At 33.1% G+C, this 20,131-nt stretch overlaps 2 protein-coding genes across 2 annotated transcripts; both read right to left on the bottom strand.

Moving 5' to 3' along the window:
• Positions 1–35: 35 nt before the first annotated feature.
• LOC115229171 (pre-mRNA-splicing factor ATP-dependent RNA helicase DHX15-like) lies at positions 36–1,496 on the bottom strand. The gene has a single exon (XM_036499129.1). The coding sequence runs from the start codon at positions 1,494–1,496 to the stop codon at positions 36–38; it is 1,461 nt and encodes a 486-aa protein (XP_036355022.1).
• Positions 1,497–10,953: 9,457 nt separating this feature from the next.
• LOC115229170 (probable serine carboxypeptidase CPVL) lies at positions 10,954–16,516 on the bottom strand. Its single transcript, XM_029799573.1, has 6 exons — positions 16,400–16,516; positions 12,262–12,436; positions 12,129–12,230; positions 11,964–12,027; positions 11,727–11,916; positions 10,954–11,244 (listed from the first exon to the last, which is right to left on the bottom strand). Exons 1-6 carry the CDS (start codon positions 16,514–16,516, stop codon positions 10,978–10,980), a joined length of 915 nt encoding a protein of 304 aa, XP_029655433.1. The 3' UTR covers positions 10,954–10,977.
• Between the last annotated feature and the right edge of the window lie 3,615 nt (positions 16,517–20,131).

Below are 20,131 nucleotides of genomic sequence, written 5' to 3'. Positions count from 1 at the left end.
CCGCCATCATAGCCCCCAATTCTGTCAGGTCTCCTTCATCGTCGATGGCTGCCAGGTAGTTCAACATCTCCAATGCTCGCATCAATGTTTCCGGCGCTGAGGAAATAAACAAGAAATAACAAACCAGGAGGATCCATGAAATCGAAATGAACCAAATCATCAATTCCAAGCTTCTTTAACTGAAGCACAACCGAACTGAGATTCGATCGGAGAATCTCTGGATATGTATTCTCCTGCATTCCATTTATATATGTATTCTCCGTATAAAGACGGAAACACTTCCCGGGCTTAGTTCGACCTGCCCTTCCAGCCCTCTGCTTTGCACTTGCTTTACTGATTTCAGATACAAGAAGCGACTCAACTCGAATCCGCGGATTGTATAACTTCTGTTTGGAAAACCCCGGATCTATCACATACACAATCCCGTCTATCGTTAAAGAAGTCTCAGCAATGTTTGTCGACACAACCACCTTCCTTCCAATCCCTTTCTTTGACTCGGGAGGTGGCTCGAATATTCTTTGCTGTAAATTCGGCGGCAAAGTAGAATAAAGTGGAATGCAGTTAATTTTGCCAATATTTGGTCCAAGTTTGCTCACTTCTGATTGAATTGCTTTACAGGCTTCATCAATTTCTTCTTGGCCTGTTAGGAAAAGTAAAATATCTCCACTGGTCTCCTCACACATGTGGATTTGGATTACAGAATTGATGGCAGAATCCAAATAGTTGGATTCTGGCTCAGGCGAATAAAATATTTCAACAGGAAACAATCTTCCTGGAATTGTCACAAGTGGAGCATTATTGAAATATTCCTGAAATTTGCCACAATCCAACGTAGCACTCATTATAAGGATTTTTAACTGAGGTCTCTGCTTTGCAATCTCTTTGAGCAATCCCATCAGAATATCCGTGGCCAGTGTCCTCTCATGTGCCTCATCCAACACAATTATTCCATAAGCTTCCAACAGTGGATCAGAAACGGCTTCTCTCAACAGCATTCCATCGGTTAAATATTTCAAAATAGTATTTGGAGATGTACAGTCTTCAAATCGAATATTATATCCAACTTCCTTTCCGACTTCCACATCCATTTCCTCTGCCACTCTGGCTGCCACTGACATTGCAGCCACTCTTCTAGGCTGTGTACAAGCCACTTTCATTCTGGGAGGACAATTTGAACGGATCCACGTGACACACCACTGGGGAATCTGAGTGGTCTTTCCAGAACCAGTTTCTCCCACAAGACATACAATTTGATGTTTATTAATAAGATCGAGGACTTTTTCTTTGTATTCAAATACAGGGAGTTTCATTCGGGTTGATAGTAGGTCGTAGTAATGAGTATTATAGGGACGTCCTGTTAGAGGATTTGACATTTCTTGTCTCTGACGTTTAGTATGTCTATCTTGATAAAATTCACGGCGATTGTTATTATTATAGTTTACTTCCGCACGTTGATCGGAGCGATGAAATCCAATATCTAAACGTTTGCGGCTCATCGCCACCAGAACTATAATTTAGTGCCGACTATTATTTTTAATTTGATTATTTAAATTAATATATATTTATATCTTAAAATAAGTTTATCCAAATAAAAACTGATGGGAATTATTTCTGAGGAAATTACCAGGAAATAACAAACCAGGAGGATCCATGAAATTATTTTAATCTAAGTAATAAAAACATGTTTGAATTTAGTTATTGTGCAATAAAAAATATTTAATTTCAAATTGTTTATTATATTCAATATTTTGGCGGTAATTAATTATTTTTGTGGTACCACTTTTGATGGAAGATCCACGTTTATATTTTTTAATAATTGATATAGATTGGTCAAAGAAAATCAACAATTTATTCACAAATAACGAAATATTAGATGATCTACTAAATCAATCAGAATTTTCTAATCTCAATAAAGAAATTATTGTCCCACTTTTAATCAATCTTGCCATCCAACCAAAGACAGGACCAGAAATTCCTGCAGACACAGAAACTCTGTACAAACTCGCACTTCTGATCCCCACATTAATCATACAGGATGAAAACACCTCCAAAAAACAATATTTATCAGTTTTCTTCAACATACTTATCCAAAGTTAAACATTTAAACTCATTTTCAGTCGAATTTGACATTCTTCTCCCAGAAATGTACATTTCTCTTTTAAAAACGATTCTAAAAATTCATTCTTCTTTACAATCTCCCTATCAATTGGTAAATAGCCATATTTGAGAAAAGTATTTAGTCCTTGTTGACAATATCCTCTCATTCCACACTGTCTGTCGTCTTTTTGCCATAGATTCATGGCGAGCCATAGAGTTGAGTAATTTTTATATATTTTAGACACATTGACCCCCTAAATACCCAATGGAGGACACTTTTCCTTGTTAATATTTGTGGAAAACTTGCTCAAACTACTCCTCAATATGAATGCCTACATTCTTTCGTTGTTTCACGTCTGAATAAATTATCTAATCATCACAAAAAGGCTATTTTTGATCATATTCAAGCCACTCTCGTTCTGGAGGGTTGTGATATGTGCAGAATTAGTTTATTCCGGTTAGTTTTTAGTGGAAATCCAAGCCAGTTAATAAAGGAGTGTTCAAATCATAGCTTTCTTGTATGTTTTATTGTCTTTAATAAGAGATTGGAGTACTAAGAGATTCGATTTTGTTTTGTCCTGACGATTTTTCAGTTGATTTAATCAGAATTTGTGTTAAAATTGCCAACAAAATGATAAATTCTGATGAAAAAGACATTTTTGTGACAGCTTTAATTGATTTTGCGAATTTTGTTATGAGAAATGGCAAAATTATTGATTCTGAGCTTTACTTTAAGGTTTATTCTTCGTTTATTGTCTCAGTTAATAACTATTGGTTGTGAGGGAATTAAAAACGTGTTTATTTCTTCTTCGATTCTTGATTTTATTTCTTATGGCCGTGATTTATTTTTGGATGTAAATGAATTGACAAAGACGGTTATTTTGGCTATATCTGTACTGTTGAGTTGTGAAAATTTATTTCTTGTTATGACAATGTATTCCTCTCTGGCACGATTAATGACTTGGCTGCCAGAAAAATATGTTTTCCAACTCGGAAAGACTTTGGGTAATAGTCTTGAGGATTTTATTCGTTTTTTAATTACTGAGGTTAACAATTATTGTTAGTTTTTTAGGCAAATGTGTTGACTGATGGCTTGCTGGATTTCAGCTCTGGAATCTCATAATTTTTTCGACTTTTTTTAATTAAATTGTTTATGAATTAGTAAAAATTTCGGTACATCTTTAGGTTATATGAAAATTTATTTCTAAAATTTTTAAAAATATAAACTCGATTTTTGACAAAATTTTCGATATTTTGTTGATACTCGTATAGAAGAGAACAGATATGACAATAAAATATAAATTAACAGAAACCTAAGTTTGGATTTTGTATACGCTATTTAGATTTCATACTATAACAAAACAATAAACAAAATTATCCAATAAATTATTCGTTTTTTTAAACAGTTCATAAAATTGCTTCTTATACAATTCATTATGATAGAAATCAGATTTCTCTGTGCTTTCTTCTTGTTTTTCGTCATCTCTACCGTCAATTAACTCATAGAGAAATTTATCTTTCTCACTGCCTTAATGGAACTCAACAAGCTTCTTATAGCTCTTAGGTAAAGTCGTTGATTTTTGGAGTTACTGAAAGTTTCTGAAAGTTAATAACCTAATATCTTTTGGCAGCTTCCAAACAATCTACAACACTCTAAATCGATGTATGTTCGAATGACCACGTAGGCATTGTTTTGAAGAATCAAAACTTATTTTTACTTGCATGTCTTCTTAAAGTGTAAGTACTGAAATATCTACAAATTCTGAATGAAGCGACTAAATGTGTTATATTAACCCACTACTGACAAATAAAGTGTCCGACCAAAAATTTATTTGCTTTTTCCTTAAAAATTTTTTTTATAAAAGTTCTTTCTAAGATTAAAATTTTAATGTATTACTGCAATCTAATCTTTTGACAATTATTTTTCAATTACTGAGAAACTTAATTAGGTCAATAGACATACTCATTAACACACTCTTATATCAATTAATATAACTCTGCTATTATTCATATTAGTTTTAAACATAATTTACCCTCAAACAACTATTTTTAAATTGATCTACTGTAAATATGTTAATAAAAATTGTATAGTTATGTTTTGTAGAGTATAAAGAAATTGTTAAAAGTTTAAAATGTAATTTATTAAGACATAAACGAGATAAGTAATTGAGTAGAAGCGACAATATGTAAAACTTTTAATTTCGTAAAATGGAACATGTTTTAAAATTTTGGTTACATTGAAATATTCTGACACTATTTCATATTCTACCAAGCAACTTATATGCTCAAATTTTTTGTTTTCAATTTTCAAAAATGACGTAATGTAATGAGTTTCAGCTTTTAAATCTCTAGATTTATAGGTTATAATATTTCTACCTCCTGAATGTACCACTAATTGGTAAATGGTTCAAAAACCAGTAAAAATTGATAGAGGAAACGCATTTGTGATATTGTGCTCTACAGACGACAGTCTGAGTTTTATTATTGTCAAATTTCAGGGAGGTGGCTAATAAAAAATTGAAACTGACAAACTCAATAATTTGTAAAATGCTTGTCGAGTAAATTCTCCTAAAGAATTAGATGCAATGCATTTATATTTGACACTGCGATCACGTGTAGTGTTAATTTTTATTGTAGGACAGTTCTATGCTTTAGGAAACTAATTTACTTGACAGATTTGTTTTTTATGATTTTTTAAAACTTTGACCCAAACTAATTGTGGTTTGGGGATTCCTTGTGTTATTTGGCAATGTAATGAAATTCCGAATCCTGCGACGACAGCCTCAGGAGATTTAATTTTTATAACTGGCTTTTCTGAATTTATAACTAAATATTTTTAACCTCCCAAAATAATGAGATAAGACGAGTTTTTGCACTTATAAGAGCCTTCTAGATGAGGCATAAATCGTTTAATTTTTAATGAATAAGTTTTTAAATCAATTTCAAAGACTGGGTCAAGAGTGTTTTCTCCTCTTGTTATTATACTGACATTGTCTTTAAGCCAAAACAATTTCGAAAACTAAATTCTTTATTTCTGAATCTCAACTTTAATGGTTTTACTTCCAAGACATGAAAGAGAGATTTGACCCATAACTTCAACGTAAATAATTTTTTCAGCATCTTTTAATAAAAACTCATTTTGACCTGGTTTGATGGAAAAAAATAGCAAAAATAAAAGAAGAACGTAAAGCTGCATTCCACCGATGTGATTTACGGCTTAATGTATTGTGATTGTTATATTCTTTTTATTATTAATGCCTAATGAAAACGTCTTAATTAATTTAGCTTATTCATTGATGAAAAAATCAGGAAAAATGATGAAAAGATTAATTATAACAGCAGTCAATAAAGAATTTATTCGTTTTTTTACTTTTCTATAAAAATGGTTCATATAATAAATCATAATTTTGACATTAAGTGCAAAGTAATAATTAATGCAGTTTATGCACACCGTGATTTATTTCAAATTCAAATATTACTATTGATTAAAGCAATCTCAATGACATAGCCCTTCAATTATCACTGTCTAGACTTGTTTATTTTATTCTTAAAATTGCAATAAACCAATTTTAAGTAAGTTAGTGGATCTAATTTTTTTTAAGTCACAGACATTAAATTAAGTTAAAATTAAACTTATTGGCCATTTCAACAAGCAACAGTTGGTTAATCAATTACTTTTTTTAAATAATAATAGGGTTATTAAAATGACAAATACAGTAAAAAATGCATTAATAATTTTTTAGTTAGTAATAAAAAAATTGAGATAGTTACAACGAGGCGAGAATGGATTGTTGAGGCGGTTTAGGACAGTTATATTTGTTTTTGAAAACTAGAAAATTTTTTAAAAATAAATCAGTTGATAGAATTTTAAATTTGTTATTTTATTAGATTGAATTACAATATAAAAATTTTAATTTAAAATTGACTCGTTTTGTGGGATCCTACTCGTATGTTGTAAATTAATAATTATTTTATAAGAGTAATGTCTAAGGATATTTACTGCCTATATTCCCAAATCCATTCCAACACAGCACTCAGATTTTGCACGTGCTGCAAATTAATATCCGAAGACTACAATTCTCTTATTGTGGCAACCAATAATACAATCTATGTCTATAACATAGTCAATGAGAACGTATTTAATAATAATAAATTAAAAAAGACTAACTTTCCAGTTTTTGAGTACAAATTGTCGCTTGATTTGTTTGGTAATATAACCGGCCTTGATCATCTAATTAATGAGGGATTGACATCTCTCATAGTCTCGTTTGATTTGTGTAAAGTACTTTCTACATGTCCAAATAGTAGATTGTGGTTATGAAATATGATTTTGATGTCGATGACTTAATAACCACGTCTATGCATAATTTTGAACATCATTTATCCGAAGTTTAAAACCAGTGATAACTCATAGGCCTCGAAATATAGTTCAACTAATTTACCACCACTTTTGAGGACTGATCAGGAAAGTAATTGTTGTGTTCTTCTATCACACGAACCTTATTTATTTGTTCTTCCATTTATCAAGACAAGTGCAGATTCAAATCCAAATTCTTTCCAAATCGACCTTTGGACGGCTTATGAAGAGAGAATAATAAATGTAATGGACATGCAATTTCTTACTGGTTATAACGAGCCAACCCTCCTCATTATGTACGAACCATATCTCACCTGGGCTGGGTTATTTATCAATTTAAATTTAAGACTTGTTTCCACAATTCGGGACACATTTGCTCTTGTGGCAATTTCTTTATCCCTTGTGGAGTCATTTTCGCCTATAATATGGTCTTATTCTGGTCTTCCTTACGATTGTCAGGCTTTGCTTTCTGTTCCCCGTCCTCTTTGTTTAAATGTTTAGTTTTATTATTTTAGGTGGTGTTCTTATTATGGCTATGAATAGTTTGATATATCTCAACCAAGGATCTCCTGTGTGTGCTATTGCCCTCAATTCAATCGCAAGAGAGTCTTCCTCATTTCCATTTGGAGGGGAAGACTGTTCGGGAATTTCCATCGAGGGGGCAATCGGGACATTTATTTCATCAAGTCAAGTTCTTATAATTCATCCTGATTCCACCATGTTTGGGTAATAATTTAAAATTAAAGATATTTGCTCAATATTATTGACGATCAATTCAGAATAGTCCGCCAATTGGATTTGAAACATATTTATGTCCCATTCTACGTTTCCCCTCCATTCTGCGTATTTATATTACTCAGATTTATTAGGTTCGTGTGTTTTCTAAATTTGTATTTGTCGCATCGATTCTCGGACATTCGCAGGTGTTGAGAATTGAGGTTTCCAAGATGTTCATTTTTAGGCTTCTGTTAACGGAAATGAAAGAAAATCGCGTTTTCAGCCGGAAACAGTTTCTGAGGGTTTGAATTATTTTTTAAGTTTTAAAGACAATCAGGAATCTTTAAAGACGGTGAGATTTGAGGATATTTACGGAGTGGCTGCTCAAAAATTTGATCAATTTTTTGTCGGATCATCAATATCATTATCAGTTTAACTTTTATTGCCCAACATTGACAGATGTGTTATGAATTCTACAATATTGCTCCATGTCTGCACTCAGATCTTGCATATTCCGACCCCAGTGAAGATCCTTCAGTAAAAATTGTCATTTCGTCAGGATATGGGTTGGGTGGACAAGTCACGTGTCTAAAAGTACTTTGAATTGTCTGAAATGATTATTTAGAGATCAATCAAGCCTGCAATTAAGACATCTTTCAGACTAACGGACTCTGTGGATATTTTCTCTCTGCGTTTAAAAGGATCGGCTTCTCACGACCTTTTACTGATCAGTAGATTGAGTGGGACGTTGGTTTGTCTTCTGGTTATTAGGCAGGTTTTTTCAAATGGGGAGGAAATCACGGAAATTGAAGACGGGGGATTCAGCACGATGGAGACTACGATATTTGCTTCGACGTTGATGGAGGACTATTTTATTCAAGTTTGTCCACAATCTGCTTATTTGTTCAATAAAAGTGATTTTCTAATACTATTTATTTCTAGATTGTCGAATCGGCTCTATTTCTCTTCCACGTGCTTGTCAGCGTGCTGATGTGTTGAATTCTGGTTTTTTGTTGCTCCTGTCTTCATGTGGGCAACTCTATACGCTCACGGTGGAAGATGAGGGTCAAATAAGGATAGATTCCCTGAAATTTGGGGATGGCTCTTTAATTGCAACTTTTTCAGTTTTTAATGATAAATCGGGGTTTTTATCGCCAGAAAAGTCGTTTTATTGGTTCAATTAATTTATAGTCCGGGAAACGTGTGGGTAATTATAATTCGTAGAGAAACGTGGCAATTTGAGGTTTTTTGTGGCACTATATTTTAAAGATTTGGTCTTGGCCGAAAAATGAGATTTTATTTTGTAGCCCAAATTTGCACACATTTGGACGACTGATCTGCGGAACTGGCGACATAAATGAATATTCTACGGAGTTGTTCTTCTAGTGTATCATTCCTAGCCCACAATACACTTTCCCTAATAAGCAGAAGGAGGATATTAATTTTTTCAGTGGAGAAGGAATCAATGAAGTTGTCTTATTGGCGATGGGGACGAATTCAAGGAGACATTTGCTCTTTGTAAATTTGTTTGATGAAATTTGAAGGTGGCGAATGACAACGAGTTTCATATTTATGAGGCTTTTCGCATATTTTCAAACAAACAAAAACTTAGATTTAAACGGCTTAAGGGATCGTTGTTACTTGGGCACTCAAGTCAGCAAAAAAAGTTGGCAAATAGAATTTTAAGGCCATTTGACAACATTGGTGGATATTCTGGAGTATATTTGGTCATAGATAATTGTAGATGTTTCTATGTGGTGCACAACCTACTTGGTTTGTGATGTCTCCGAATGGAGTGCTGCGGAGTCATCCAATGGGTGGTGGTCCAATTACATCATTTGACTCTTTTTGTAACGCCAGTGAGTGTATTGACGGGTTTATCTACTTTACAGATCAAGTAATATTACATAGCAAATTTATAGAATATTATGAATATTTCTTCTTTGAAATCGGAGTGTGGCTCGTTGGTAGACGATGAATGGATTTCTACACGAACGACACAAAAATCAACAGTTCATTTCATATGTTATAATCCGACAAAAAATGTGAATGTTTATTATTCCTATCTTTAGTTATACGCTCTTGTTTGCAGTGAGGAGAGACCGAATGATATTCTAGTACACATGTTAGAAGATGAGAGAGAAGTTATTCAAGTAAATACAGGTTTTTTTTAAAAAATTGTTATATTTTAGAACCAAATTTTGTTCTACCAAAGATAAGCTGGTTTTATATAAAGTTGCTCTCCGCAGACTTTGAAGAGGCTAGCACTACAAGGTTTGTCTCTAATTCATCCTTATTTAGAGTTGAGTTTGAGTTATGGGAACACGTGACATCAGCAAAATTCATAACGTTAAAGGAGATGTCTTCAGCGACTGGAAAAACAGATTTTTTGGCGGTGGCCACGATAAGTTGTTCCGGAGAGGAAGTCAGTACCCGCGGAAAGGTTGTTCTCCAAGTATATTCAGATGTATTTGTACCAAATTGTTGATGTGGTCCCCGAACTTGGGAATCCTCTGTTGAAATATCGGTTTAAGGTGACTGATTTTTATGGATTATTTCAGGAGTTTTATGGAAAGGAGCAAAGAGGGCCGACTACTGCTTTGTGTGGTTGCAACGGGTACCTGGTTTCCGCGATTGGACAGAAAGTGTATGTATTGACAATTCGGCACAGTGATAATGAATTGACAGCAATTGCCTTTGTGGACTCAAATGTGTACTGCACTGCAATGACATCTCTAAATAATTTTATTCTCATGGCCGATCTTGTTAAAAGTGTTGCTTTGCTTCACTTTGATGCTGAAAATAGGGTTTTATCACTTGTTACTAAGGTATTTTGTTTATTAACTTACACAGCATGTCGAAAAAATGGAGCCTCTCTCAGTGGAGTACTTGGTTAACGGAAAACAACTCTTTTTTGTCGGTTTTGTTAGTTTTAAACATTTGTAGCATGTGTAGATAAACATGTTAATGTTTTGGATTATCGACCTGAAGGTTTTCTGGTTTGTAATTTGTAGTTTGTTTGGAGAATAGCAGCGGTCAGTGGTTGACTTTGAAGATGTCTTTTCATATTGGTTCAAATGTTACTTGCATGTGGAGAATGGCCCAGGAAAGTCAAAACCAGCCCCAGATTACATACATGAGTAATCGTTCGAGTCATCGCTTAGTAAATAACGATGGAGGAATTGGATGTTTGGTGCCTTTAGACGAGAAAATATTCAAACGTCTTCGTATTTTGCAGAATCTGTTGTGTGGGAGTGTGTCTCATAATGCAAATCTGAATCCAGCCGCTTATCGGTTTTGTGTAATTGTTAGTGGATAGAAAACAACACTGCAAAGTTGCTTCTTTCGGTAATAAGTCTGACGTGTTGGATAAACAGCTTTTGGATGAATTTATTTTTTTGGATTTGTACGAAAGAAGAGAACTGGCTCGGAAAATTGGTTCTAACGTAGAGGAGGTTCGTTCTTTGAAATAATTCTTTATATAAGATTTTTGATGACTTAAGATTTGTGCAACACGTTTCTCGGTGTCATTACTGAGTATTTAGATTGGTGATGTTCATAATAAAACTTATATTTTTCGAATTTAATTTTTTATAATCAATTTTGAGAAACTTTGGCTTTGATAAATTAAATATATCAGCAAATTGAGAATGATATCGTAAATACTCAAGATTGCATTCTCTAGATTTGTTAATCAAATATTTCTGGTTTTTGAGTAAATTATATTTATAATAATTAAAATCAAAGTAAGAGATTATTTGAAAGTTAGTAAAATTGTCCAAAAATACCAAAGTGCAGAAAATTAATTAAAATTCGTAAATAAATAACCTCAACATTTCCAATGCCGCTTCAGGCTGATCCATAGGAACCATGTGTCCAGCGTTTCTGACAACTAACTGCATCAAATTTTGAGAAGATAAGTAATAGCCGTTTACTCTTCCAGTTTTTGAATACCAACGTTGCTGCGAAGCACGAAAAAAATTTTCTTTGCCCTCCCATTCTAAATTTCTCAAGAATGCTGAAGTCATTTGGAAGGGCACAATTATGTCTAATTGTCCAGAGAAAAAAAGAGTCTATGTTATGAAAATCACATAAAAGTACTTTATAGCCTGCATTAAGAATATAAGTCACTGTAGAGGCCATTGACTTTGTTCTGTCTTCATAGAGTGCCATTCGTGGAGCCATCGAATAATCATAAAATGTCCTGTTCCCTGCGTTGAGTTTATATGAATTATTATTCACAAAGTCTTGGAAATTGTACGGAATTTCCTTATAAATAATTTGTTTTAATTTCAAACAAACCTCGTCAGAGTAGAAATTGTAAATATTCGTAAGCCCAGTTTTATTCCGAATTAAGTCTTTAGTCAAGTCAAAATACTTGTGATTTAACAGTCAAATGTACTTTGCTAGCTTGCAAGTAATTGCCTTGTTCAATATTTTCTCGAATTAAATTGCTATAATTGTCGAAAAATTCTACTTGATTGTCAAAAATGAGTCCAATGTTGTATAAATATGTCCCATAGTTCATCATCTATATTGTTAATTCGAATTTAACATTATAAGGATCACAAAGGCCATCTCCAATAGCCATTCCGACAAGGTTGATTGGTGTGGGGTTATTTTGGTTGTATTGGTCAATTGCATACACCATGGCCGGGACATATTTACCTGCATAAGACTCTCCTGTGATGTAAAGTGGGTTTGATCGCAAATTAGTAAATATTACATAAAATTGTCTCATTAATCTAATCAAATTAATTCTGATAAATTACTCTGATAAATAATTACCAACTTGTTCTTCGGTTGTAAGATAACATTCACTTTCAGAAAAACTAAATCCAACTCCGACCTAAAATCTCAAAAATCTAATAAACTGGATTATCGATGTACACAACATGATATTCATTAGTCCATGAAAGCATTCTTATTTGGACTAAAAACTAATAAAAGATGGCACTGTTATTGTCCGAGTCCAAATAATAAGGACCATTTTCTACAAAAAGTCCGTACAATGAAGCAGCCCCTGGACCACCCTGGAGCCAAACTAACAAAGGCGCAGAAGTATTTCCATTCTAATAATCTTTAAAAATGTCTTACTTGTGCAGGAAAATACCAAAAAAACATATTTCGAACACAATCATCACTGACTCTGAAAAAACCGGAATAGCTTTCGATTTCACCAAGAAATGAGTCTACTTTGCTCATTTCTTTCCCTATTGCAATTTTTCCAGAATTTATATAATCCGTTAATATTAAAGGCTCTGTCTGTGTGAAATTTAAATAAACAGAATAACATTATAGCCAAAACATAAAAGTGGAAAAATAAAAAAGGCAATGTTCATTAGTAATTTTTATCTATAATAATTTTATTACATTTCATTGTTAGCCATCTTAACACAAAAGTAGTTTAATTATTCAATTTTATTAAAATTGAAAAAAACATTTTTAAAATACGACAAATAATTAGATAAGTTAGTTTTTAAATATCCTTAAAATACAGTCCCGTGCAATGAAAAGAGGCCACTTTATTTTTTTAAAATATATTTAGATTTAATTACATTATTTTTGTTAAATATCCATTTAAATCTAACTAAAACGTGTTAATTCTATTTCATGCCTCGTGTATCTTTTGAAAATCGTCAAAAAGTTATTAGTTTTTTGAAAAATGGAATGAGTCAGCGACAAGTATCAAAAAAACTTAAAATCTCTCGATGTGCGATCCAAAAAATATTTCAACGCTACATATCTGGTTTTGGCTATTTTGGCCGTATTCACACTGGAGCGAAGAGGAAATTATCTCCTAGAAATGAAAGGATTCTTGTCAGGACATCGAAAAAATATCCCAAGAAAACAGCTTCTGAACTCAAAAAATCGATCAATATTGATAATTCCGTGATTATAGATACAGTTAGACGTACATTGAGGAGGTATAATTTATTCGGGAGGATTGCTGCCAAAAAACCTTGACTTACGTGTTGACATATGATGGCTCGAAAATATTGGTGTCAGTCGATGTTTAATATGGCCTGGGAATTTGTGATTTTTTCGGACGAATGTCGAATTCAGCTCTTCAATTCAAGAGAATATGTCAGAAGACCACCTTCAATGAGATATGAAAAAAAATACACTTCAGAAACCGTCAAATTTGCCCCTAGCATAACGGTATGGGGAGCGATACGATTTGATGGCAAAAGAATTTTAATATTATGCAATGAAAAACTAAATTCTGCACGTTATCAATCTATTATATCTGAAGGATTAAATGATTTATATACATCAAATTACAAATTTCAGCAAGATGGCGCAACTTGCCACACATCTAAATCTACAAGAGATTTTTTAAATAACAGTGGCATTACTATAATAGAAAATTGGCCAAGTTAATCACCGGATCTCAATATAATTGAGCATGTTTGGTGTTTGCTAAAGTCAAAAATACGATTAAAAGTCCCTGAAACAGTACAGGACTTATGGAAAATTACGAAAGAGAAATGGGAGGCAATTGATGACAGTTTTATTAGGGAATTATATAATTCGATGCCCAGAAGAATATATTCAGTCTATAATTGTAAAGGAAGTTTGATTTAAAGTTTGTTTTTTGATTTAAAGTTAGTAAATAAATAAAGTGGCCTCTTTTCATTGCATGACCCAGAAATGGTCAAATTTAATAAATTAAATAAAATTGGCATTATAATGAAAAATAACTTTTATATTTAGTTTTTTATGGATAATTAAGACGAAGAAAAAGAGTTTGTTGAATTTTTTAGAAAATTTCATACTTTAATTTTTGAGTATTTCTATTTTTAGAAATATTCTTTAGGTGGCCTCTTTTCATTGCACGGGACTGTAGCTACTTGCCTACTTTAGAAATATAGGAAGTAAAAGTCAGATTAAATTTTAAGATTAACAAATAAAATTTATAATTCTTAAAAAAATAATAAATAAAAATTATTTAATTAATTATAAAAACTCTAATCGCTTCCAGGATCGTATGCTTTTTTTTGTGTGGTTTTTACTGGTATAATCTTATTTCATCATTTATACTATCAAAGGAAATTTTCACAAGTAATTTGATAGAAATTAACGAAGAAAGTATAAACGAGCATCTAAGTCTGACAAATTATAAATCACATATGTAGATAATAACAATTTTGTCCTCCTCACTTATCACACGAATTGGTGTCCCTTCTCCCAACACATGAAGTTGGTGATATCAAATGTAGCCGAACAAGTCGGTCAAAAAACGGTATCTTTCATTTATACACAACTAAAGGACCTTAAACAAGTCAGTATTACAGCCATCGAATGTACAGAAAACAGTAAAATACATTTTTTGTAATTTTAGTAAATTTATGTACTAATCACAAAATTAGAAAATATCCGACAACTATTTTGTATTCACATGGACAACGCATAAAGGAATATCGCGGAGATCGGTCTCCAGAAAGTATTTTAAACTGGATTTCCGACAATCTGAAAGATAAGAGCATACGAGTCACTTCTTACGAAGAACTCGAAATTTTGAAACAAAATGGCACAAATTTTCTCATTGGATTTTTTTCGAAATCTCCGATTGACCAACTTGTCTTATTTTGTGGACATTTCAGTCAAATTTACGTCGGAATTGAGTTTTCCGTGTTTTATAGTGATCTTAGTCTTGAGAAGGAAATGCACAACGGAGAGAGTCTTCGTTATTATAGATCTGTCGATGTAATGGTCGTTGTCATGTCCTAGAACACTTGGATGTACTATTCTGGCGATTTTGACGACTATGTGCGTGTAGGGCAGTGGATAAGGCAAGTGACACACGAAAAACTCCGTGAAATGACATTCCAAAACGCGGAGGTTTTTTATTGTGATAAAATTGAAGGAAATCACTGACGAAGGAAAGCCTTTGTTTGTTTTATTCCACAAGAAAGAAGACACAGAGTCAGTCGAACTCTATAAAATACAAATTGACTCTCTTCTCCACCAAGTTGAGGACAAAGTTGTGTTTGTTCACGTGGATTGCGATATTTTTGATCACCCGTTGAATTATTTGGGACGAAGCAGTGATAATTGTCCTCTCTTTGTAATCGACAGTTTGGCTCACATGTTTCTGTTTACAGGGGACATTGTTCTTTCGTTTAAGTTTGTGTTTTTTGATGTTTTTTAGGTCGAATATGGCGGAGTTTGTCGGATATGCGAATGATTTTTTTAGTGGGAAACTGCACAAGAAGTTTCATAATTTTGACGTTTCTAAGGACGCGGAAAGCGAAAATGTTTTTGAAACTAAAGAAACTGAGAAAATTACAAATTCTGTTGTTTCTGAGTCAAAATTCAAGAATTTGGCTCCTTCCCATTCGAGGTACAGTTTCATGGATGAATTGTGAAAAATTATTTATTTGATTTAATTAATGTAAAGTAAGGTTATATAGATCTTTAAAAATAGTACTTTCTTTTTATAAAAGTTAATTTAAGATAGCATTTGACATGGTTTGTAAAAATTTCCAAGTTTTTATATTTTAAAAATATCCTTTATAAAATACTTCTTAATGTCAAAAAGTGTTTTTTTGAGTTATTTTAATACAAAATAGAGAATGAATATTAAGAATCGTTATATTTACGAACCCACGCTCCGCCGCATAAACATCTCATCTCAGCACCAATAAGAGTAAGTAACGGCCACTGGTTAATGTCCGATGTGAGAGGACATCGAGAACATTGTCTGTAGCTGTGTGTCTTTGAGTCATCCCCAAAGTTATCTGCTGGTCTGAGAGCAGCAGATTCTTGCAATTTGGAAGCATTAGAAAAATCTTTTTTTGAAATATTCGTTGAATGAAAAGAAGGGATTCGTGATATTTGCAAAATATTTCTACATTCTTCACCCAAATCTGACTCAGAAAGCAAATCTTCGAACGAACCACCTTGTTTTTTGATTAAAGAATTGTGAAGAAAACATATGAGAGTATGACAGCGATCAACCCAGTCAGTGTTGTTGAGAAGTGAAGGACGAAAAGAATGTTGAGTCTGCCACGATTTGACGTGGACCAAACAAGTCCTGAGGTTGTTTATGAATGCACAATCCGCTTGGAAAACGGACGAATCTTGAATTCCGACAGCCCGCATGTAAATCTGCATTACCAGTAGACTAACCAGATGTGTCGTCCACACCAAAAGAGGACGCATTTGCTCGTATTTTTCAACACAAACACGTCCTCCCTTCCATTCGAGTATTCAAAAACAAACCTCAATACTCCCATTTAGGATAACAGAACACGTATTGAGAACTGACTTTACCATTTCAGTAGAATCAGGACGAATACTGGCAGTTCCCAGTCGTCGGACTATCAATGAATCGTCCATAACTAGCAAATCTCCGCTCTTAGTTCTATAAACCGCAAGTGGGACCTAATTTTAATTAATTTCCAATAACGTGCTCAAGTTGGAGAGTTTGATAGGAACTGTCAGCGAAATTGATCAGATGACACTGTTTAGTGGACAGAACAGCCACTTGTCCATCCATTCCCACAAAACGATTGCCAAAATCTTGCCCAAGCTCGACAGATTTTATTTTAATCCACGAAAAAAGACCATCTTTTCTCCTCAAATCAACATTTATGTTAATTTTAGCAGTAATTGTGACCATATTGACTTCATTTTGATTAGAAAATATATGAAAATGGACTATTTGAGAACACTCCCTGACTTTAGACACAGTACATACATCTTTAATCCACTCACAAACCTACAAATCATTTTATAAACATACAGTAATGTCTTGTGGGGTTAAAGTAAGCAAATAAACTTGTTCGATAGTTTTAAACAACACTTGTGGAGCTTTAGTGAAATAAAAACGAGGCATTTCAAGTCGATGGATAACCGCCTTGTCGCCCTCCACAAAATCCCTTCCCGTCCTTATAATAAGAATCTTGATAAATTAGAAACTTAACTTTAAATCGGAAAGCAAGACACACACAGAGAGGGGATTCAGGCAGGGCATCGACACAGAGAGCATTTCCATTGTGACGATAACAACAAAAACACTGCCATTCGTTAAGATAATCCTCCTAAATGTACAAAAAAGAGTAGTACTTGTGAATGCCATAAACTGAGGACAGATTCTGTAAGGATTACAAGTCCATGATCAGTCCATTGGAGGAATGTCACTGGTTCGGAAAAAGAGGAAACCAAGTAATGTTTACTGCATTCCACACTCCCTGTGTAGACACTGGAACCGTTTGGATTGTTTCTAAGGGGGATTATTTGAATTTGTAACATTGAGAAACATAAATCATCATTTTTGGATACACTCAATTTTACATTAAGCACATTGTTCATTTATATTATATTTAGTTTATTTAAAATTAATTATACTATTTATTTTATCTGGATAACAAAAATACACAATAAAGTAATTTAAACAAAGAAACCTCGTACTGACGAATTAGATAAACCATACCGATATCATGATCTAAAATGTCAATTAAGGCTTATAAAATGACAGCACCTAATAGCCTCCATAGTTTTCTGAGCATCCTTCTTTTAGAATTTGACAAAAGGTATCAATAGGTTCCAAAATTGAGTGAAATCGCTTTGATAAATAGTCATTTTGTGAGTAATAATTGATGATTAATATTTCTAAATAACTTCAAAGTCAATTTTATAATACTCTCTTTTACAGGTTCAAGTACCAATAAGACTGATAATTCCGCAATTTAATTCGTTTTTATAGATCAAATAAAAATTAAAAAATCGACTATTCTTTCAAGGGAATTACAATATATTTAAAAAGTCTGTTTTAGGTTTAAATCGATTTCTTGTTTATATTGAATGATTATTAAGTAAATCAATTAAAACCGTTCGTTTACAATCATTGAGTAATCGAAAAGTATATTTCGCAATTATAATTTTGATGTATCACGTCTAATATATGTGTGATAGGCAAAAAACGTTGGTAAAATAACTTTTAAAAATTTGAATTTGTTTCAATTTTTGTTTTTCTTATTCTATTGATATGTGATTTTTGTTTAATTAATTATTTTATTTTTAAATGTTATATTTTATTAAAAAATTATTGGGTAAACCTCAATCAAATAAATAAATATAAATTGATAGTTAATTGCCATAACACTCTTATCAGCTTACTCCTATTTCATATAAGTTTATTCCAAAAAGAATGTGGATTCTACCAATTTTAATAGCATATACCCTTTCTCAGTGCCCACGATATTCCATCGCATCAAACCCAGGAAAATTAGTTCAATCACGCAGCTTTATGGCTATGTATTACAATGGACAAGAATATAAACTCTCTTGGCCTAATAATATCACCGTGAACTGCTCTCCAAATGTACTTACCTCAAGGTCAGCCCATTTTCTTATTAGCAGTTCGAAATCATGGTCTAACACATTACCGACAACGTACACAAATGATGCCAGCACTGCCCTGATAGATTTATCTACCGTGAAACCATTCGCACCAAATGAAAGACCCCAATGTGGCATGTATACTAACAATAATCCCTGTTTTACTGAAGCACCGTATCCTATCTATTTCCCCGGTTGATTAAAATTGGCTATTATTTTAGAGTTAACTTTCCTACACTCCTATCGGCAAAAGATCGATGTTTGTCTCGACGACTATTTCACTCTGCGGGTGTTCGCTGTTTCGGATTCTGCGGCTCCCTTTGTTTTTTGGCGGAGTGCGGAAGTTTTTTGTAATCCTGGATTCGAAGCCCGTTTGATTTACGGTTTTATTGGGATTTTATTTTTAGATACTCTTTACATTGGGAAATTTGGAAAAACCATTTACGATATGAACTGTAGAATTTTTAGCCATAATGTGGTTTTTAGTTTAAATTATGTTTCCTGTATATTATTTTTGTATATTTCACTAGCATCCCCCAACTGTATGGGACCGAATAATAGGATTATGTATCCAAAAGAAAATGATGTTATTTACTACTATCAATATTCTTATAACAACTATGAATTTATCAATCAAATACCAAATATTCCCGAAATTTGTTTGCCTATTAGAACGTATTCTTATTTTTTAAGAGTTTCTTAGTGATATCGTTTTGTACGACTCGACTGGCCAGCCTGTTAAAAATTTTTATCAGTATCAAGGAAGACACGAATTTTCATGTGCATTCAAAACAAACCCGTCTTCAAAAGTCAAATTTACGATGGTGTTTCCATGTACTGTTAATGTGGTTATGTTTAGCACCTCCAAAAATTACTAAGCCACTCTCAGATTGCAGTAAATGTGGAGCTAACTGCATTCTTTCATTTGATTATGATCCTGGAGTTGAAGTTCCCTCAATAACTGTTACTTGGTACTTAAATGGAAGGAAAATTCAAGGTTTTTCTATTTGTCTTAGATTAAGATGGATTTTTGTTTAAATTTAGCAGTGATAAGAAAACTCTTACCTTTACTGCATCAAAGACCCTTAATGGGAATGTTCAAGTTATCATAGATAGCAGTTTTGGGACTCAAATGACTTCTTCTTATGTGGAATATGTCGGTTGTCTTTTCATCTTAAACTTAGAACCCCCATTTTTCTCTCTTGATTTGCCCAGATACGGAGTTGGGTCTGAATCTGGAGCCACATTGAATGCTACAGTTAACTTTCTTGGAAAAGGTGATGTAAAAATGTGGTGGGTTATGGATGGAAATGTCTTATCAAAACCAGTAAAGAACGTAATTGCAACAGTTGATGTAGCAACATACACTTGGTCTGTGTATTTGTGTTACTTTTAGTACTCTTCGGTTTTTGTTCGACGCAAAAGATCCCATTACTGGCACGTTTAGTTGTGTTTTCCAGTCTGACGGATGCATTGTTGAAAGCACTAAATATGACTTTTCAATGACTCGTATATTGTCTTTTGTTTGTAATTTTTAGAGAAAATAAGAGATACGGTCAGTCTGATGACTCCTGTCTTTGGAGTTCTTGGTGCTGCAATCCTTTTAGCCTT

This window comes from Octopus sinensis, unplaced genomic scaffold, assembly GCF_006345805.1.
Source record: "Octopus sinensis unplaced genomic scaffold, ASM634580v1 Contig12060, whole genome shotgun sequence".
Classification (NCBI taxonomy): Eukaryota; Metazoa; Mollusca; class Cephalopoda; order Octopoda; family Octopodidae; genus Octopus; species Octopus sinensis.
This window is presented reverse-complemented; position numbering and strand designations above follow the sequence as displayed.

What these genes read in the sequence shown, in the direction of transcription:
- LOC115229171 (XM_036499129.1), bottom strand. Translation starts at nt 1,496, where the DNA reads ATGAGCCGCAAACGTTTAGATATTGGATTTCATCGCTCCGATCAACGT.
- LOC115229170 (XM_029799573.1), bottom strand. Translation starts at nt 16,516, where the DNA reads ATGGACGATTCATTGATAGTCCGACGACTGGGAACTGCCAGTATTCGT. An exon ending in TTTTCCTGCACAAGTAAGAC is followed by an intron (nt 12,231 to 12,261) that starts ATTTTTAAAGAT and finishes ATGGAAATACTT; the next exon opens with CTGCGCCTTTGTTAGTTTGG. An exon ending in ATCTTACAACCGAAGAACAA is followed by an intron (nt 11,917 to 11,963) that starts GTTGGTAATTAT and finishes TAATTTGATTAG; the next exon opens with ATTAATGAGACAATTTTATG.